The 23,099-nt window shown below is 44.4% G+C and overlaps 1 protein-coding gene across 1 annotated transcript in view; it reads right to left on the bottom strand.

Annotated features, from left to right (window-relative positions):
* LOC144491680 (copine-9-like) overlaps positions 1-22,243 on the bottom strand; it is a 380,635-nt gene extending 358,392 nt beyond the window's left edge. The window contains exon 1 of the mRNA XM_078209852.1: positions 22,121-22,243. Within this exon, the coding sequence (XP_078065978.1) occupies positions 22,121-22,197 (77 nt within the window). The 5' untranslated portion in view covers positions 22,198-22,243. The remainder of the gene's footprint in view (positions 1-22,120) is intronic.
* Between the last annotated feature and the right edge of the window lie 856 nt (positions 22,244-23,099).

Raw genomic sequence — 23,099 nt, 5'->3', positions numbered from 1 at the left:
ACCCAAGAAAAACAAGCAAAGCAGGCACATCGGAACGTCATGGCTGGAAGTTCCCCTTCAAGTCACACACCATGCTGATTTGGAATTATATCGCTGTTCCTTCTAAGCCACTTGGTCAACTCTCAGCCCAGCAGCACTTTGGCTGCATCTACATCACACAGACTGCAAAGAAAACGGCACAGCCCCACCTTCTCAAGGACAATTAGGGGAGGGCAAAAATGCTGGCCTTGCCAGTCGTACCCAATCCCATGCATGTATAAAAAAGATCGCATTGACCATCTGTTCATTTTTTTTCCCAGAACTAATATTTAAATGCAGGAACTCTTTCCCATAATCATTGCAGTCCTTAGAGTAGCTTCACCTGTGTCAGGACACATCAATTACAACATGGTAACACATTAACTTGTTCACCTTCAGCTCTTTAGAGTGGTTGAAATTGCTCTATGGGCTTTACATGCATTAACACCAGAGAGGTTAACAATAAGAGATTTGGGCTACAAAGCAGAACAGGCAGGCAATAACAAAGGAGCAATCAATTGGATATGTTTATTAATCAATCAAACGCAAAGAACAGTGACTGCATGTCTTATTTTTACACATCTTGGCCTGTATTTCAGTCCTAAATCATTTTCATGGATACGTCTGGAGCCTATTGCTGGCACATCCTTGCTGCACAAGCTGTATCCAGACATTTTATTATTTTGTTATGCAGTAATAATTCAGAGATGGTAATTGTAAAAAGCCTAGAGTGTTGCTTATGACACAAGATCTGACCATTTAGCAGCATCGTCTAACGGAACCTCTCATAGTTAAAGACTTCTTATCAGAGACATACTATGATACAGCAATGGTTTATTCTACTTCTCAAAGCCAAAACATTACAATGGTTCATTTTGGTAACCCCAGTTGAAGACCATCTCTTGCTCCCAGAGATTTGCAAGCTCAACGTACACTGCAGCCCAAGTCTCTGACACTCAGTCAACCTGCCCCAAGCGGTCCCAGTTATTGCTGCTGTACCTTGGCGTGCCAGCCTCAGTCAGTCCACATCAGTCTATAACACCCAATCCTACCTCTGTCAGTACAGTAACTGCAGTATCCCTATTTCAGCCAGTCTCTGCCTATCTCATTTTCTCTCAATCCAATCTGTCTGCCTGACACAAAGTTTAACTCTTTGAATCTCTGACTTTGGAGACAATCCATCAAATCACATAGGCCTTTTGGCCCATCAAGTCTGCACTGACTCTGCTAAAGACCATCCTACACCTTATCCCTGTAACCCCACACGTTTACTATGGCTAATCCACCTAACCTACACATCTTTGGACACTAAGGGGCAAGTGAGCATGGTTAGTCCACATAACCTGCACATCTTTGGACTGTGAGAGGAAACTGGAGCACCCGGAGGAAATCCATGCAGCCACGAGGAGAACGTGTGAACTCCACACAGACAGCCACCCAAGGCCAGAGTGGAACCTGGTTCCCTGGTGCTGTGAGGCAGTAGTGCTAACCACTGTGCCACCATTTTCCGTCTTGTAATGTCCTATCTGTTAATTTGATTGAATCTTTTCCCAAGCAACATACTATGTAACAGCTATCATTTTGATCTCCTGTTTATAATCTTACCTATGTCAAAGAAATTGCATCATGTGGAAAACCAAATTTCATAATAATCTCAAACTGGCTCCCCAGTTTTATTGCTGCATGAGACCGAAGTTATTTTTGGATCCCCGGGTTGATGTTGATAAACAGAGACTTACACTGAACTCGTTGCAACATCTGAGAAGCAGCAAATAAAAATACAACCTTAACAAAAGATTATACTCACCCTATCTCAACTGCACCTTTCCCAAACAGAGGACCCGAAGGAAAACTATATGTTGTGTAAATTGGATTATATCAATACTTACATCAAAATGCCCTCCAGGGTTTTAATGCTTTGAATTCTAGGTTGCGTTCAATTACGGATGTCAGTGCTGGGAAAGTGAATTATTTACTCTTTCTGACATTCCTTTCTTTGCTAATTTTAATAAAAGATGAGGGTACAATGTGATGCCCTTCTCATACATTATTGCTGCTCTGTGGATTCATACCACTCAAAAATATCTACTTGATAAATGAAAGATGAAAGGTAGCTTTTTACTTATTAAGGCCTTGTTAAGATCATCAGTAATAAACCAATGCAGCTCATCATTTAATGACCTTGACTGCAAGTTTCTGCCATTCTGCTGAAGGATCATTAATTTTACTGGAAAGCAGGTGTTTTAGCAGCATTGTCACAGAATCGCTACAGTACAGAAAGAGGCCATTCGGCCCATCAAATCTGCACCGACTCTCCGACACAGCATCCCACCCAGGCCCTATCCCCATTACCCCACCTATTTACCCTGCTAACCCTCCTAACTTACACATCTTGGGACACTAAGGGACAATTTGGCATGGCCAATTCACCTAACCTGCATACCTTTGGACCGTGTGAGGAAACCAGAGCACCCGGAGGAAACCCACGCAGACACGTGAGGAGAACATGCAAACGCCACACAGACAGCCACCCAAGGCCAGGATTGAACCCATGTCCCTGGCACTGTGAGGCAGCAGTGCTAACCCATTAAGCATGCTCAAATCGGCTGCAGCTTGGGATAGACACCGGGAGATGCAACCTAGACTCTATCCCAGTCAACTTCTTGCAACAACATCAGCATCCAATTGCCATGCCAGTATGAAGATTTTTCCATTTACCAATGTAACCATCTTTGGAGAAAGATCTCTCTGGGTGCTCAGTGTAATAGAATCATACACTCATACTTCATTGATAAGTTAACAACTTAATTCCATACAGCAAAAAGAAGTCAATGTTTCCTCCTCTCCTAGTGGGGTTCTGTGTGAGTTAACTAATTCAGGAATGAAATTTCTCCTGTTTATAATTTTAGTGACATCACACTGGTTTTTTTTTAATATATTGAAATGAAGAATTTAATCTTTTAGTGCAGAATTATTGCGAGCGGTTTCACTTCACAGCCACTTGGGCTGGATATGGCCCAATTTAATTTTACTTATGACCCTTCAAACCATCATGGAACTATCATCAATTTTAAAATGGTTTCATGGGTTTGGTCTCACTGGCAAAGCCAGTATTTGTTGCCCATTCCTGACTGCCCTTGAACTGAGTGGCTTGGTAGGCCATTTCAGAGGGTATTTAAGAGTCAATCACATTGATGTGGGTCTGGAGTCACATGCAGGTTAGAACAGGTAAAGGCGGCAGATTTCCTTCCTAAAGGGCATTAGTGAACCAGATTTTCATGGTCACCACTATCATAGAATCCCTACAGCGCAGAAGGAGGCTATTCAACCCATCGAATCTGCACCGAATACAATCCTACCCAGACCCCATTCCCGTAACCCCTCATATTTACCCTGCCAATCCCCCTGACACTAAGGGGCAATTTACCATGGCCAATCAATCTACCCCGCACATCTTTGGACTGTGGGAGGAAACCGGAGCACCCAGAGGAAACCAAACAGACACTGGGAGAACGTGCAAACTCCACACAGACCCAAGGCTAGCTTACTGAGGCTAGCTTTCAATTCCATATTTAATTAGTTAACTTATCAATTAATTGCATTCACATTCCACCCACTGCCATGGTGAGATTTGAACCCGTGCCCCAGATCATTACTAGAGGTGAAGGGAGAGTAAGGATGATTCACCATCCAGTACTCCTCCAGGGGACACATGACCCTTGAAAGTGCCACCCAGTACCCTCCACCCACCACCCCTCCAAATATTGCTGCAACCGATAAATCATGGAAGCAGATCCAGCACCCCACACGGCATACATCTTTTTTTTTAGTAATTATGCAGTGGACAACTGCACCACTGACATACCACACTACTGAACAATATTTTGCTAGCTCTGTCCTGTAACTGCAAACACAACTTCACCCATGTGGTCAGATGAGCGGTAGGTGAGGGGAAGGAGATACTGAGCTCAGAGCACCATTGCCCCCACAGTGACGGACAGCTAAAAGTATCTCCTCATACATCACCATCAACATTTTTATCATACAAAACAATATAACAACAACTGGCATTTAACTGGTAGCTTAGCACAGGAAAACATCTCAAGGTGCTTCACAAGAGTGTGATCAGGCAAAATTTTGACACCTAGTCACGTCGGGATTTATTAGGTTAGGTGACCAAAAACTGGGTCAAACATCGAAATGAATCATGGATAACAAAATACTTGCCTTCCTCATAAATCTCTCTCCTTTTGCCAGAGTACAAGACTGGTCAAAGCAAGTCAGGAGCGCACGAATGTTTTTGATCTTACAAGTTGGTTCAAATCTCACAAGCTCCTTCACCGTGACCTTTCCTGGTATTTTCATCATTAAAAGTCACTGGCTTGGATTACTTTGGGGAGACGTGCGTGCTAATCCTATTCTTTTTCCAGTATCTTAACTTTCAATAAAATAGAATACACCTTGAGAACAAGCTGCTTTCATCATCCGTTCTTGGTGGTAGAAATTGGAAAATATTAAATCCTGGTAGCTCATCTGTGAGATTAATTTACTTTGCTAACTCATGCATGTCATCAGGATTTGATCAGCAAGTCTTAGACCACAATTGAATTTTGATACAATGACAATTATTGGAAACAAACTCGTTGGGATGAATTTTACCATCCTGCCCACCACAGGGAATTGGAGCAGGCAAGGATCGGACCATGGAAAGATCTGTTGGCCTCAGTTGGGATTTTCCAGTTTCAGGGCGAGCGAGGCTGGAAAATCCCGCCCGCTATAGCTTATAGGATGCCTTATATCCCCAATCCTTTCCCTTTGTTTCCTATCTCTTTTTATGTTAGAGGCAGGATTAATTAATAACCTCACAGTAAAGGCACTTTTAGGTAGAAGAGACCATAACATGAGTGAATTTCGCATTCAGTTTGAAGGAAAGAGTGGGTCTAAGACTAGTACTTAAAACTTAAATAAAGGTATTAATAAAGGTAGAATGACAAAGCGAGCTAAAGTGAAATGGGGAACTAGTTTAAGGCATAGGTCAGTAGAGACGCAGTGGCAGACATTTAAGGAGATATTTCATAACGTTCAGCGAGAATACATTCAGCGAGAAGGATAGATGCTAGAGGAAGGACACACAATTCGTGGCTAAATAAGGAAGCTAAAGATGATATCAAATTGAACGAAAAGGCTTACAATTCTGTGAAGATTAGTGGCAGGTCAGAACATTGAACAGAGTTTTTAAGAAGCAATGAATAACTGAAGAAATAAGAAGGCAGAAATTAGAGTATAAGAGAAAGATGGCTGGAAATATTTTTAAAATTGGAAAAGTTTCCAAAGATATTTTAAAAATAAAAGAGTAACTAAAGTGAGTGTCAGTCTTCTAGAGGGTGAGTCTGGAGAATTAATAACGGAAACTAAAGAAATCCAATGAACAGATATTTTACATCTGTCTTTACCATAGAAGAGACAAATAATATGCCAGATGTAATTGTAAATCAAGAAGAAATGGGAGGAGGGAATTAAAACAATCACCAGGGAAAGGATACTGAGAAATTATTAGCACCAAAGGCTGTCAAGTCTACAGGTCTTGATTGACTAGCGTCTGAAAATAAGTAGCTGCTGAGATAGTGGATGCATTGGTTTTGATTTTCCAAAATTCCCTAGATTCTGGAAGGGTCCCATCAGATTGGAAAATACCAATATAACCCTTCTACTCATGAAAGGAGGGAGACAGAGAGCAGGAAACTTCAGGCCAGTTAGACTAACATCTGCCATTGGGAAAATTCTGGATTCATTGATTAAGGAGGTTATAGCAGGGCAATTGGAAAATCTTAATGCAATCCGACTGGGTCAGCGTGGTTTTGTGAAAGGGAAATTGTGTTTGACTAATTTGTTCGAGATCTTAGAGGAAGCAACAAGCTATGCAGATAAAGGGGAACATTGCATTTCTACAAAGGGTCGTGAACGAAGCCCAGTCCATCACACAAACCAGCCTCCCATCCATTGACTCTGTCTACACTTCCCGCTGCCTCGGAAAAGCAGCCAGCATAATTAAGGACCCCTTGCACTCCAGACATTCTCTCCTCCACCTTCTTCCGTCAGGAAAAAGATACACAGGTCTGAGGTGTCAACCCTGGAACACCTGGATAACAAAGACACTCTTATTTGTCGACTACAGCTCAGCCTTCAAGACCATTATTCCTACAAAACTCATCTCCAAACTCTGTGGCCTGGGGCTTGGCTCCTCCCTGTGATTGGATCCTGAACTTCCAAACCCACAGACCACAATCAGCAAGGATAGGCAACAACACCGCCTCCATGATCATCTTCAACACTGGTGCCACACAAGGCTGTGGCCTCAGCCCCTTACTATACTCCTTATACACCTACGTGTTCGCATTGACTCTGTCTACACTTCCCGCTGCCTCGGAAAAGCAGCCAGTATAATTAAGGACCCCTTGCACTCCGGACATTCTCTCTTCCACCTTCTTCCGTCAGGAAAAAGATTCACAGGTCTGAGGTCACATACCAATCGACTCAAGAACAGCTTCTTCCCTGCTGCCATCAGACTTTTGAATGGACCTACCTCGCATTAAGTTGATCTTTCTCTACACCCTAGCTATGACTGTAACACTACATTCTGCACTCTCTCCTTTTCTTCTCTATGAACGGTATGCTTTGTCTGCATAGTGCGCAAGAAACAATACCTTTCACTGTATATGAATACATGTAACAATAATAAATTAAATCAAATCAAGGGGGCAACTTTTTATGCGTAAAGAGGATTGGTTCGCCAACAGGAAACAGAGAGTAGGAATAAATGTGTAATTTTCAAGTTGACAGGATGTAATGAGTGGAGTGCGACAGGGATCAGTGGTGGGGCCTCAACTATTTGCAATCTGTATCGATGACTTGGATGAAGGGAATGAATGTACGTTTGCTAAATTTGCCAGTACCACAAAGATAAATAAAGGAGTAAGTTGTAAGGAATATGGAAAGGGATATAAATAGGTTAAGTGAGTGAGCAAAAATATGGCAGTTGGAGTATAATGTGAGAAAATGCAAACTTTCCAGTTTGGCAGGAAGAATAGGAAAGCGACATATTGTTTAAATAGAGAAAGATTGCAAAACTCTACGGTAGCGAGGGATCTGGGTGTCCTGGTACATGAGTCACAAAAAGCTAATAGTCAGCTCCGGTGAGTGTTCAGGAAGGCAAATGGAATGTTGTCATTTATTGCAAGGGAAATGGAATGTAAATGTAGGGTAGTTTTGGTACACTTGTACTGAGCTTTGCCGATACACATCTGGAGTACTGTGTACAGTTCTGGTCTCCTTATTTAAGAATGAACATATTTGCATTTGAAGCAGTACAGAGAAAGCTCACTTGACTCATCCTTGGAATGAAGGGGTTATCTTATGATGAAAGGTTTGACTGGTTGGGCCTGTATTGAAGGTTAGAGGATTGAGAGATGATTTATTGAAACATAAAAGATCCTGAGGGGATTTGATAGGGTGGATGCTGAGAGGATTTTCCCCTTGTGGGAGAGATTAGAACTAGGGGGCACAGTTTAAAAATAAAGGGGTCTCCCATTTGAGACAGTGATGACGAGAATTTATGTTCTCTCAGACAGACATGAACCTTAAAACAGTAAAGGACTGGAGACCTGAAAAACTAAGAACAATGTTGTTGCCCTAACCCTAACTCTAACCCTAAACCCTTTTTGAAGTGGTTGAAATCAATGAGAATCGGCACCTGTGTTTGGTCTGTTCCATCCGTCTAAGCAGCACAAACTTGAAACCTGAAAAAACTAAGAACAAGAATGTTCCCCACCCTTCTAAACCCTAAACCCTTCCAAAATGCTTTTGAAAAATGGGAATTCAGCACCTGTGCAATATACTGGTGTGTTCCACATGTCTGCGACAAGTAGTGGGATCGTTGCCCACATTCTCCACCTTAATTTTTGGGCGGCACAGTGATACAGTGGTTAGCACTGCTGCCTCTCAGCTCCAGGAACCTGGGCTCGATTCCTGGCTTGGGTCACTATCTGTGTGGAGTTTGCACGTTCTCCCTGCTTGGGTTTCCTCCCACAGTTAAAAGATGTGCGGAATAGGTTGACTGGCCATGTTAAGTTGCCCCTTCATGTCCTGGGATGTGTACGTTAGAGGGATTATATGAGGTTTTAGGGATAGGGCCTGGGTGGGATTGTTGTCGGTGCAGATTCGATGGGCCGAATGACCTCCTTCTGCACTGTAGGGTTTCAATGGTTTATATGGAATCTGTGGAGTTTGCTTCCCCAGAGTAGTAGAGGCTAAGTCATTGGATTTCTTCTTAAAGGCTGAGTTAGATAGATTCTTCACTGACAAGAGAGTCAAAGGGTATAGGAGGAAGATGAGTTTGTAGAAGCTGTGATCTTATCAAAAAGTGGAATAGGTTTGAGGGGCTGAATGGCGTACTCCTGGTCCTAATTTGTATGTTTGCATGAAGGACATCTCTCTTTCTATCAGGAACTCATTTTATATTTAAATGTACCTTGGTATAATTACAAATAAGGAGTTATAAGGAGAGGCTGGATAGACTGGGACTTTTTTCCCTGGAGCATAGGAGGCTTAGGGGTGATCTCATAGAGGTCTATAAAATAATGAGAGGCATAGATAAATTCAACATCTTTTCCCAAAGATAGGGGAGTCTAAAACTAGAGGGTACAGGTTTAAGGTGAGAGGGGAGAGATACAAAAGAGTCCAGAGGGGCAATTTTTTCACTCAGAGGGTGGTGAGTGTTTGGAACAAGCTGCCAGAGGTAGTAGTAGAGGCGGGTACAATTTTGTCATTTTAAAAAGCGTTTGGACAGTTACATGGGTAAAATGGGTATAGAGGGATATGGGTCAAATGTGGGCAATTGGGGCTAGCTTAAAACATAGAAACATAGCAGCTAGGAGCAGGAGGAAGCCATTCTGCCCTTCGAACCTGCTCCACCATTCATCACGATCATGGCTGATCATCCAACTCAATAGCCTAATCCTGCTTTCTCCCCATAACCTTTGATCCCATTCGCCCCAAGTGCTATATCCAGCCACCTCTTGAATGCATTCAATGTTTTGGCATCAACTACTTCCTGTGGTAATGAATTCCACAGGCTCACCACTCTTTGGGTGAAGAAATGTCTCCTCATTTCCGTCTGAAATGGTCTAACCTATATCCTCAGACTGTGACCCCTGATTCTAGACTCCCCCACCATCGGGGACATCCTCGATGCATCTACCCTGTCTAGTCCTGTTAGAATGTTATAAGTCTCTATGAGATCCCCCCTCATTCATCTGAACTCCAGCAAAAACAATCCTAACCTAGTCAATCTCTCCTCATGCATCAGTCCCACCATCCCCGGAATCAGCCTGGTAAACCTTCGCTGCACTCCCTCGAGAGCAAGGACATCCTTCCTCAGAAAAGGAGATCAAAACTGCACACAACACTCTAGGTGTGGCCTCACTAAGGCCCTGTATAATTGCAACAACACATCCCTGCTCCTGTACTCGAAACCTCTCGCAATGAAGGCCAACATACCATTTGCCTTCTTTACCGCCTGCTGCACCTGAATGCTTACCTTCAGCGACTGGTGCACAAGGACACCCAGGTCCCACTGCACACTCCCCTCTCCCAATTTACAACCATTCAGGTAGTAATCTGCCTTCTTGTTTTTGCTTCCAAAGTGAATAACCTCACATTTATCCAAATTATACTGCACCTACCATTGATTTGCCCACTCACCCAACCTGTCCAGATCATTCTGAAGGATCTCTGCATCCTCATCACAGTTCACCCTCCCACCCAACTTGGTATCATCTGCAAACTTTGAGATGTTAAATTTTGTTCCCTCATTCAAATCATTAATATATATTGTGAATAGCTGGGGCCCCAGCACCGATCCCTGTGGCACCCCACTAGTTACTGGCTTAGTGGTAAAAACTGGGCAGCAGGGACATGCTGTAAACCTCTATGACTCTAAATGTAGAGGCTTTGGTTTCAGCAGTGACTTCATTGACAATTCCAACATGATTGTTTCAGAGTCATGAAAGTTTGGCACACCGTAAATGCTGGCCTGGAATTTCCTTGAAGTGAATTATACCGCTGTTACAACTCTGGACTTGCATCCACTGATTCAATTCCACTGATCCATGTGGGCTTCGACAGTCCGTCTATTTCTACTCCCAAGTGATGCCATCATTGGCGTAGAACCGAGTAAAATGGGAGCTTGCAACTGAATAACATGGAAACCCCCCCCCCCGTGCAGCCTTTAAAATGTGTAGTCAGCCAGCACTCTTTGGCATCAGGCTGGGGTTAGCAAGTTGGTGTGAAAAGGAACAGTGTCTGCCTCTATTCATTTGAGTGCAGCATCAAAGTCAAGATCTGGCTTCCCGGGAACTAGCTTCAGAGAAGCGGCCAGCAGCTGCTCCACTGTCGCAAGCAAGCTTCCATGAGGGAAGTGACATCTCAGTCCCAAGTTTCTTTTATATAGAGCAGGCAACCACCTCCAGTAAAGTATTAAAGTTTATTTATTAGTCACAAGTAAGGCTTACATTAACATTGCAATGAAGTTACTGTGAAATTCCCCCAGTCACCACACCTGTTGGGTCAATACACCTAACCAGCATGTCTTTCAGACTGTGGGAGGAAACCAGAGCACCTGGAGGAAACCCATGCAGACACGGGGAGAACATGCAGACTCCGCACAGACAGTGGCCCAAGCCAGGAATCGAACCCAGGCACCTGGCGCTGTGAGGCAGCAGTGCTAACCATTGTGCCAACATGCCACCAGTAATCCGGGGTCTCATGCGGCATTCAAGAGTAGCACTCAGGAGAATCGGTATAAAATGGCATGAGTGAGCACTCAGGGGAACCACTATATTAAGAAATAGTCGATTGGCTTGTGGTTCATTGTATTAAAACAACATGTACTAACATCACCATTTGTTAGACATGGAGATTGCAATCATACAGATGTACTTGGGTGATATTGCCATCTTCACTCAGACGATGATGATTGGCACAGTCATGTCAGGCAAAGAGGGTTAATATGTTGTCATTTATTCGGACTGGTGATAATCTGAGGGAATGTTCCTCTATCTGAAAGAGGGAGAGAAGGAACTAAAGGATGTTAAAGGGAGATTTTGTTCCATGTAGAGAAGTGGTGAAATACATTAATGGTGACGTTTCTTGCAGCTAATGCTTCCCAAGTCTTCTTTGTTCCATCCAGTGGTACTCCACTTCTTCGATGATAATGTGATACAAGAGGATGGGGAATGCTAAACCAACTCCTAAGCAGTTAAGTATCAGCTCGAACTCAGTGGATCACACCCTTACACCTGCATCAGGAGATTGTGGGTTCAGGAGTGGGATTTTCTGTCCTCCCTCCGCCAGTAGCGATGTGTTTTCTGGCAGCAAGACTCCTGGTCCCACCAACGTCGACGGCGTTTTGCATTGTTTGTCAGCTGCAATGCCAATGAAATGGCTGCGGGGAGGAGGGTCACGATCGATGGGACCTTATGATCCCGCCGGTGGAAACAGCCAGAAAATTCAGCCCCGAGTCTCACTGACTGTGGCACAAAAATCTAGGCTAATGAGCAGTACTGAGGGTGTACTGCGCTGTCCGAGGCATTCTTTCAGATGAGACATCAAACTAAGACTCTGCCTGCCTTCTCAGGTGAATATAAAAGTTCCCGTGGTACTATTTTGCAAATGAGCAGTGAGCGGCACTGTGGCACAGTGGTTAGCACTGCTGCCTCACAGCACCAGGGACTGAGTTCGATTTCCGGCTTGGGTCACTGTCTGTGCAGAGTCTGCACATTCTCTCCGTGTCTGGGTGCTCCGGTTTCCTCCCATAGTCTGAAAGATGTGCTGGCTAGGTGCATTGGCCATGCTAAATTCTCCCTCAGTGTACCCGAACAGGCGCTGGAGTGTGGCAACTAGGGGATTTTCACAGTAACTTCATTGCAGTGTTAATGTAAGTCTACTTGTAGCACCAATAAAGTTAAAGTTGGTGTCCTAGCCAATGTTTATCCCTTAATATAATTTTAAAAATACCTAATTACTTGTTCATTGCTGTTTGTGGGACCTTACTGTGCTTTAAATTGGCTGCATCATTTCCTGCATCATAACAGAGGCAATACCCTTTAGAACCCCCAATGGGTGGAGGGGTGAGGTAAAGATTCGCCAGTTTTCCGTCCCTGTCAGAAGCAAGTCCAGCTATTTATAGGCAGAATAGACTTCTGAATAGCACTTCTCAGCTGCACAGATCTGTGTGAGGAACTCCATTGTTCCATCTGTACATGTTGATCCTGGCAGCTGCTGCTCCCTCAGTCTGACTTACCCAAAGTAAATTAGCAGTGCCAACCCAGGAAACTTGCAGCTGCTATTTCACTGGTTTTCTCTCTCTGACGTATGGAAACAAGGCCCCTCGTACTCAACTCCAGGACACGAGGAAACTCGGAGCAAGTATTTTTAAGACGCACCAGCAGAGGAAACAACACCGGTGGCACAGTGGGGCGGTCACGGCGGCACAGTGGGGCGGTCACGGTGGCACAGTGGGGCGGTCACGGCGGCACAGTGGTTAGCACTGCTACCTCACAGCGTCAGGGACCCGGGTTCGATTCCCGGCTTGGGTCACTGTCTGTGTGGAGTCTGCACGTTCTCCCCCCCGTGTCTGCGTGGGTTTCCTCCGGGTGCTCCGGTTTCCTTCCACAGTCTGAAAGATGTGCTGGTTAGGTGCATTGGCCAGGCTAAATTCTCCCTCAGTGTTACCCGAACAGGTGCCAGAGTGTGGCAACTAGGGGATTTTCACAGTAGCTTCATTGCAGTGTTAATGTAAGTCTACTTGTGACACTAATAAATAAAGTTAAAGTTGGTGTCCTGGCCAATATTTATCCCTTAACATCGGGGTGCTCCGGTTTCCTCCCACAGTCTGAAAGGCATGCTGGTTAGATGCATTGACCTGAACAGGCACCGGAGTGTGGCGTCTGGTGGAGACAGTAACTTCATTGCAGTGTTAATATAAGTCTTACTTGTGACTAATAAATAAACTTTACTTTTTTACTTTTTACTTTAACATCCAGCCCCCTAAAAGATTTCTTTCATTGTTTGCATACTACTTTGTGGAAAAATTTAGCACTGTTGTCAACAAACAGAAGACTAAATAAATGCATTCCATAATGTATCTGTTTGACAGGGAAAACTAATCCTGTGGAAATAGCTATTCCTTTCTGATAAAATAAGAATAAGACAGCAGGACGTATTTAATGGTTGCTTGCTTTGTGCAGTGAAATCCTATTTGCCACAGTACCGCTTCATTACTGTAGAAATTTCACCACTTCAAAAACTAGCTGTCATGAACCCTCTTTCCATCTATTTAATTTCCAATTAAATCTTCCAAGAAAGAAACACTAAATGTCTCCCCATCTCCCACCTCAAAAATAATCAAGCAAATACTTCAGCAAATATAACACTGCAATCCACATCATTGATGCCATCAGCTTGTGAAGTGCTCCACCTACGCTGTTGCCCCTGGTTTACTCAAGACAGCTGTGCAAGGAATGGAATAAGGAACAAAACAGCCCCACACCCTACCCCCAAGGGTTGAGTTGACAAAGAATGAGAAGAATTGCTAGCTCACCGCTGGCTGCGTATTATAGTCTGTACAAGGAATACTTCAGATAACTATTATTTGTAGCTCAACCTTAACCCTGCTTACGCACTGCAATAGCCTGGCAGACCATGATTCAAAATAGAACATGCTCCATTAGTTTGCTGGAATAAGATGTAAACATTTTATATATACTGTGCTTCAATATTGTACTTTTCCCAATCTGTCACGGTTTCTCTCCCACTTTTGTCAGTTTTTAGTGATATCCTTCAATATGAGCTCTGGCTTCTCAATAAATATGCATGGATTATACCCAGAGTATTAAAACCTTTACAATGAATATATATCTGCATTTGAAAACTGCTTGACATATTCCATGATCACAGGGGCTCACCTTGGCAATGTTATATCCCTGGTAGGAACATTAACCATTGGCATCATCCATTGGAAATTCAGGTACATGCTGTCACTCATGGTTGGACTACATTAAGTCTGACAGAAGTTGTTCATTGCACATCTGAATTTCTGATGTGCACCTGGCCAATAACTTGGCTTTATAAACTCGTTTTCCTGTTTGACCTCATAAGGAACATCACAACATAGAGAGAAGATAGATACCATTCCTCACTATCCACCCAGACACAGGGGTTGCCCTGCTCTGTTTTAAGTGACTGCAGACATTTGTGCCAAGTTCTTGCTTCAGATTCCCTACAGCCTGAATCAAAGTTAAATATAGGTAAATGTACAGAACACTCTGCGGCTTCTCCCCTCTCTCTGTCAATTAGAAATTATCCATCCCTACTTCTTCTATCACACGTCCTCCATCACACTGCCTATATAGAGTAGAGGTGGCACAGTGGTTAGTACTGTTGCCTCACAGCTCCAGGGACCCAGGTTTGATTCCAGCCGTAGGTCACGGTCTGTGTGGAGTCTGCACGTTCTCCCCGTGCCTGCGTGGGTTTCCTCCGGGTGCTCCAGTTTCCTCCCACAATCAAAAGATGTTCAGGTTAGGTGGATTGGCCATGCTAAATGTATAGGGCTACGGGGATGGGAGGGTGGGTGGGGGTCGGCCTGGGTGGGGTGCTCTTTCGGAGAGTCGGTACAGACTCAATGGGCTGAATGGCCTCCTTTTGCACTGTAGGGATTCTATAGTTCTATGGTAGGTTAGATTCAGTGGATTTTGCCTTGCTCTGCTGCACATAATTATGTTTATTTGATTTGTGATACCTGCCGCAAAAACTGTCACAATTGTCCCAAGTGGCCCAACAGCAGGTTATCCTAGGAGAGCCAAAATAAAGCCTGTGGGCCTCATGTAACTCCCGGTCACTGGCGAGACAGCCCATGGAGCCCAGTAAGCTCTGTTATTTGTGCTTGTATATGTTTATTCACTTCTTTGTCCTGTTTGTGTTTTGTGGACTTCTGGGTTTTGAAAAGCTTTTCCTCTTGGCGAATAAATCCCAAATTAGAATATTGAAATCTGTTAGTATTACTAAATAATGAGAATGTGGGATTAAAGTTTAGATATTTATGATCAAATGGCGTGGTGGTAATATCACTAGACAAGTAATCCGGGCTAATTTCCTGCAGGGGACATGGGTTCAAATCCCACTGTGGCAGCTGGTGGAATTTAAATTCAAGGACTAAATCTGAAATATAAAGCTACTCAGTCACGATGACCATGAAATCAATTTCAATTGGCGTAAACACCCGTTTGGGTCACTAATGTCCTTTGGGGAGGGAAATCTGCCATCCTTACCTGGTCTAGCCTCCAAACCCACAACAATGTGGTTGACTCTTAACTGCCCTCCAAAATAGCCTTGCAAGGCACCCAGTTAAAGGTCAATTAGGGATGGGCAACAAATCTGTCTATCCCTTGCCAGTGATACCCACATCCCATGGAAGAATAAATAAAGATTGGCAAAGTGTGCTTTCAGACTGCCTGATGGTGCTGGGGCAAAGGCTGTTCCTTTTTGAGGACTGAGCCATATTAAGATCTAAAAGGTGAACTGCAGATCTCAAACAAGCATGCTGATGCAACTCACCAGCTCCAGGTTGGCACAATATCAAGGCAAAGGTTACGTGGGAGTGTTGGATGGAAACTAGTTAGGGGAGAGCCTGGAGAGGTCCCAGCCCACATTATTCTTGTGGCGCTTGGGAGACCATAAAACATAGGAGCAGAAGTAAGCTACTTTGCCCATCGCACCTGCTCTACCATTCATGAGATCATGACTAATATGATATCATAGAAACCCTACAGTACAGAAAGAGGCCATTCGGCCCATCGAGTCTGTACCGACCACAATCCCACCCAAGCCCTACCCCCATATCCCTACATATTTTACCCGCTAATCCCTCTAATCTACGCATCCCAGGACACTAAGGGGCAACTTTAGCATGACCAATCAACCTAACCCGCACATCTTTGGACTGTGGGAGGAAACCGGAGCACCCGGAGGAAACCCACGCAGACACGAGGAGAATGTGCAAACTCCACACAGACAGTGACCCAAGCCGGGAATCGAACCCAGGTCCCTGGAGCTGTGAAGCAACAGTGCTAACCGCTGTGCTACCGTGCCGCCCCACTGCGCTAATCCTCAACTCCACCTTCCCACATTGTCCCCACCACCCTTGATTCCCTGACTGATTAAAAATCTGTCTATCCCAGTCTTGAACATACTTAATGACCCAGCCTCTTCAACCCTCTGGAGTAAAGAATTCCACAGATTCGCTACACTCAAATAAATTCCTTCTCATCTCTGTTTTGGATGGGCAACCCTTTACTCTGAGATTATGCCCTTTGGTCAGAGACCATCCCACAGGATAAACAACCTCTCAGCATCTACCCTGCCGAGCCACCTGAGAATCCTATATGTCTCAATAAGGTCGCCTCTCATTCTTCTAAATTCTGAGTCCCTTCTGTCAAGCTTTCCTGGGCCATTTTAACTGCTTACAAGAGGAATGCTCCAGTTATTAAGCAGTTAAAATGCTGCAATGGTAAATATTCCCCAGTGTCTCAGTAGATTCCATCAATTATGGTCATGCCTTAGGACTCATCTCTGGCATTCCCTCCCTCAATCTCTCTGCCTCTCCAACACTCCTCCTTTCAGTCACTGTGTAAAACTTATCTCTTTGACCATGGCTGTGGTGACCTTTCTATGATTTCTTTAAGTGGCTCTGTGTTAACTTTCATTTGATAATGATTCTCCAAAGCACCTTGGGATGTTTTACTGCATCAGAGGTGCTATCTAAATGCAAGTTGTTGTTGCATGAATCCAATGTATGAAAAGCAATCAATTATGCAAATAAAGTCACACATTAGATCTGATAGCTACTGATCCTAAACTAGCATAGAAATATAGAAACTAGAAGCAGGAGTAGGCCATTCGGCCCTTTGCACCTCCTCCACCGTTCATCTTGATCATGGCTAATCATCGAACTCAATATCCTGATCCCCCCTTCCTCCCATATCCCTTTAGCCCCAAGAGCTATATCTAATTTCTTCTTGAAATCAGACAACATTTTGGCCTCAACTACATTCGCTGGTAGTGAATTCCACACATTCACCACCCTCTGGGTGAAGAAATTTCTCCTCACTTCAATTCTAAAAGGTTTACCCTTTACCCTCAAACTATGACCCCTAGTTCTGGACTCCCCCATCATTGGGAACATTCTTTCTGAATCTACCCTGTCTAACCCTGTTAGAATTTTATAAGTTTCTATGAGATCCCCTCTCACTCGTCTAAACTCCAGTAAATATAATCCAAACCAACTTAATCTCTCCTCGTATGACAGACCTGCCATCCCAAGAATCAGCCTGGTAAACCTTCGCTGTACTCCCTCTATAGCAAGGACATCCTTCCTCAGATAAGGACACCAAAACTGCACACAATACTCCAGGTGTGGCCTCACCAACGCCCTATACAGTTGCAGCAGAACATCCCTATCCCTATATTCAAATCCTCTCGCTATGAAGGCCAACATGCCATTTGCAAGTAGCTGATAGATCTTAACATCTATTTGTATATAGCTGGAAGCAACTAATCAAAGCATTCCAACAAGGTTGTAAAGTTTGCTGCACTCCTTTTTCCTGTATTTTTCACCTTTCTGAGAAAGCAGACCACAAGTTTCCACGGGCCAAGATCCCAGGACTCGTGCCAAGACCATGTCCATCAAGATCTCCAGTACTTACCCCGCCATAGAAGGCCAGGGCAGTGAGAAGTCCCGCATCTTAATACCTACCCATGGTGGATGCCTTCACCATTAGAGACACATCTCATGCAATCGCCACCCCAGAGAAACTGGAAAGTTCCCCCATATGCTTCACCTTACCCTGCCACCTTCCTGCGCTCCCCCCACCCCTCCACCCCCAATTAGAAGGTGCTGTCACAAATTCAAAGCTGTTATCCTCAAATAGTGATTTATTCGGCAAATTAAATTTCATATGACAAATAAAACTTTAGACTTTGAAATGTTTCCATAATTCAACTTGTGTATTACATAACAAATGGCCAGGACATTAGATGATTACTTGAATAGAAACAATGTGCAGGAGAATGGGCAAAAGGCAGGAGAATAGCACTAAGCTATAATACTTGTTTGGAGACCCGGTGCAGCCAATGATGGACCAAATGGCCCTCAGTGCATAGATACACAAGCATGAAAATGGTTAAAACGATGGCAAATTCTAGAAAGACCATACCATTACTCTGATCTGGTAGAGGACATGAGCAAAAGTCCTGAATTCAAACATGCCTATTTAAGCAAAACCTTTTAGCAACACTAATTATCATGTTAGAGATAATTGGTTAAAAAATATGCAAATTAGTGTCATTTGTTTTCAATTTAATAACTGTTGGTCCTCATTGCAAAACCCCACATCTTAAAGATATGGTGCAGTTCAGATGTTTGATACTGTGCTTAAGGAGCCGTTTTAAAATAAATTATAACCCAGGGTATAATTTTTGCACGGAAAACTGAATTTTATCCTTGAGACATGAAGGAAGCAAATTTTGAAGCAATGTTTAGAAAGGAAATGTTGGTTAAATACAGAACCAGGTTTGTATGCTTTAGCTGAATGTGGCACCAACAAAAGCAGGCTTTAAATACAGAACACAGAACTGTTACTGCACAGGGGGCCATTTGGCCCATCATGTCTGCACCAGCTCTCCAAACGAGCATCATGATTTAGTGCCATTCTCTTGCCTTTCCCCATACCCCTGCACAGTGTTTCAATGCAAGTAATCATCTAACGTCCTCTTGAATGCCTCAGTTGACCCTGCCCCCTCCACACGTCCAGGCTGTGCATTCCAGACCCCAAGCATTCGTTGTGTGAAAAAGTTTTTTTTCTCACATCGCATTTGCTTCTTTTGCAAATCGCTTTAAATTTGTGCCCTCTCGTTCTTGATCCTTTTACGAAGGGGATACAGTTTCTCCCTATCTACTCTGTCCAGCCCCCACATGACGTGTGAGTTATTGTTTCCTGAGAAAATGCCTATTTTTTCCAAAACATTCCACCCTTTCGGTATTGTGGCGGCCAGGATTCTGAGCCTTCGAAGGGAGTTATGTGCACTCTGACATTGGGTGCATCCAGCTATAATGTCAAACATTTCCAGTGCAATCCTGGTGAATGGAGATAAGATTTCTTTCTATACAAAAAAATAATAATTTTACAAAATAGGATTCTGGCTGCTATATGAAATTAAAGTTGGCAATCAGATTCACAGCTGGAGGCAATCAGGCATCATTTCTGTGCCAAAGTGACACGATGGCAGCAATTAGGAACCAATCATAGACTTTCCCTGCAATACTTTCCCTCACAATGGCATGACCATTCACACACCAATGACTGACAACCAGTAATTGTTACAATGCTGCATATCAAAGCTTCCATGCTACTGTTTGTCTGCCCTAACAGAGTGCCTCATTGCTGTTTATTTGACTCACACGGCAGGGGTAAGAGCAGGAGGGAACATGGAGGGAGGGGGTAGCACCAACGACCAAAGCAACTTGGCCACCTCACCTGAAATGGAGGAAAGCCACTTTTGCAAACCTAGAACCAATGAAACAATAATCTCTTAACCTCCCAAACTAGCTCAGAGTTTCATGCCTGCATTTTTCTCATACTCAGTTTTATTTTCAACTAGCCAAGTGAATGAACTGCTCACTGCTTGCCTGCAGGTATTTACCACCTGCCTTTTCTGCATAGTTTTGTTGAACTGAATCCTACTTGTGTGATCACATGAAAATGTTATCTAACTGTTGTCATTTACCACATGCAAGCGGTAAAGTGTATCCACTATTCCTGCATTAATTGTCTCTTCGTTAATTGTTCTATTGGCTCCTGTGTCAGTATTTGTTAAGTGCCCTTAGTGTGGTGTATGCCATTTGCAATATTGTGTGCCTCCATGCTGTGAATTACAACTCCCCCATGTTCCACATGGTAAAATATATAGATTTCACGTAACACTATTTACCATCTCTGGCAGTTACCCTATTTGCTGTGAAATCTGTCCCCTCCACATTCCACTTCATTCAGTTCATTGCCTCGATGAGATGTACTCAGTTTATTTTTACCACTTCATTGCTACAAGAGGCGGCACAGTGGGCAGCACTGCTGCCTCACAGCGCAAGGGACACAGGTTTGATTCTGGCCTCGGGTCACTGTCTGTGCGGAGTTTGCACATTCTCCCCGTGCCTGCGTGGGTTTCCTCCGGGTGCTCCGGTTTCCTCCCACAGTCCAAAAGATGTGTGGGTTCGGTGGATTGACCATGCCAAAAAATTGCCCCTTAATGCCAGAGGGGTTAGCAGGGTAAATACATGGGGTTGCGGGATTAGGGCCTGGGTGAGATTGTTGTCGGTACAGGCGTGATGGGCTGAATGGCCTCCTTCTGTACTGCAGGGATTCTAGGAATCGACATTTGCACAGCCACATTTATCACATGCTCAAAGTGAGTTGTATCCAATTCAAGTGTGTGGGTTTACCAATTCCCTTACAATAAAAAATGTCCAGTGCTGGAAAAAAAACCATCACTTTCAGATAATCAAGTCCATAAGTTGCATTCATCACCTCCTTGTGCATAAAGCCCGTTCACCAGGTCTCAATGGTTCACCGGGTCTCAATGACCCCTCTCACGGTCTTGGTGAGACATATCAGCCTTGGTGTGCTGGTATTTACCACCATCTGGTGGTGACATGTGCCCACTCCACGTGTGGCATTTACTGCCTGCTGCTGGTATGTACCCAGTATCCACATGCCAGCACTTACTGTCTCTTGCTAATGACACACTCCCCGTTTTATATGATGGAATTTACCACCAGGTAACAGGTGGTGACAGGTACCCAGTCCACAGGCTAGTACTTGCCACCTTCCCACATTGTGTTTGCCAATATTTACATCCTCAGTGACACAAACGGGTTGCAATTTTAGGAAGAAACTCAGATACTAATTTGGGGGCACACTGAGGAGATAAATATGAGGCGGGGGAGGGGGCGGTAGGGGTGATTCCAGTGGATGAACAGAATTTGTAGCATTATTTTAAAAAGTAGTTTTGGGTGCTGCCTTTCTGGACTCACTGAGGGGGAGAGATAGGGTTGCTGTGGTGCCTGAGACACAAATAAAAGTCAACAAGGCTGAGCGGGACGGCACCGCTGGACACCCCCGGCGGGAGCCCACTCCCTTTCGGAACACACGTTCAAACCCAACCTGCCACGCAGCTAAACATCTGAAAACAAAGCTCAGCGAACTGAAACCTGACCAATTGCCCCGGCGGGGGTTTTAATCGAATCCGTCACAAAGTTGAGTACAATTATTAAAATGTTTATTCCGATCGTCGCCTCTCCTGTTGTTGTGGGGGAAATGTGATTTAAAAAAGCGAGGCGGGTGAGCTTTTCAACTTTGCTCGCCCGAGGCTGGGAGGCTGTTGCCAGGTTAGGGGGAGGCAGCCCCCTTCCCCCCATCGCCCCCTCATTCCACTCCCTCATCCACTCCCTCCCTCATACACTCCCTCACTCATTTACACACTCACTCCCTCTCTCTCCCTCATCCACTCCCTCCTTTATTTCACTCCCTCACTCACTCCCTCACTCATTTTCACACTCACTCCCTCTCTCTCCCTCATCCACTCCCTTCATTTCACTCCCTCACACATACACACCCTCACACGCTCCCTCCCTCATTCCACTCCCTCACTCACTCTCTCCCACACTCACTCACACTCCCTCATCCACTCCCTCCCTCATTCCACTCCCTCCCTCACACATTTCCTCTCACTCACACACTCGCTCCCTCCCTCCCTCATTCCACTCCCTCTCTCACACACTCATTCCCTCACTCATTCCATTCCCTCATTCCACTCTCTCCCACATTCCTTCATTCCACTCCCTCATTCCTTCACTCCCTCATTCCATTCTCTCCCTCATTCCTTCATTCCCTCCTTCAATTCCCTCACTCCCTCCCTCCCTCCCTCACTCACTCACCTGCAGGACACGGTGATCTCGATCTTGGTGGCGGGGACGATAGCTTGAAGCGGGTCGAAGTCTCCGATAGATGCCATTCTGCCTGCTTGTTGCTCTCTCTCTCTCTGTGTGACTCCTTCACTAACTCTCTCTCTCTCTCTCTCACATCCAGCCACATGACATCACAGACATGAGCACCCTACTCCCTCTCACAACATTTCATACCAAACCTCTGCTTGTTTTTACAGTAAATAACTTCACAGAGAGGAATCCTCCTTTTGAAACATTGATTTCCTCAGCGAGTTAAGGTGTAGCGGAATTACTAAATGTGTTGAAGTGCGTGTTTACATAATTCCCCTTCCCAAGTCTTTATCAATTCGCATTTATACTTCTCCCCCTCACTAACCAATATTGGAAATTCCATTCGCGCCGCACATTATTATTTTTTGTCCATTTAATTTAACCTCACACAGCGTGTTTCAGCAATTTTCCAGTTATGCTCTCGACGGGGGTTGGGGGCGCAAAATCAAAGAATTGCCTCTTGATGTTCTTGATCTTGTGTGTGAAGAAAATGTGTTACAGGTTAGTCACATATCAGGGACACTTCATTTAGCAGCGAGTCGCTATATTACTATGCGCCGCTAATAGAGGGGACAGGACCCAGGGAGCAAGATGTGAGGCGTAATTCTCTCTCAGAAATATCACAAATAACATGGGTGAACCGAGCATGTTTCACATCTGATCCGAGGACTGGGACTGTTGCCTTTAACTCACCGCTTGATACAGCATATAGAAAACAGAGACACTTGTTGAAGCGAATTTGCTACTGCGAAGTATTGCTGCTGTGAGGGAGACTAGTGCCGGCACGGTGGCTAGCTCTGCTGTCTCACAGCACCAGGGACCCCCGGTTTCGATTCCCGGCTTGGGTCACTGTCTGTGTGGAGTTTGCACATTCTCCCCGTGTCTGTGTGGGTTTCCTCACGCAGTCCGAAAGATGTGA

This window comes from Mustelus asterias, chromosome 3, assembly GCF_964213995.1.
Source record: "Mustelus asterias chromosome 3, sMusAst1.hap1.1, whole genome shotgun sequence".
Lineage (NCBI taxonomy): Eukaryota > Metazoa > Chordata > Chondrichthyes > Carcharhiniformes > Triakidae > Mustelus > Mustelus asterias.
The sequence above is the reverse complement of the archived record's forward strand: the minus strand, read 5'-3'. Positions and strand labels throughout refer to the sequence as shown.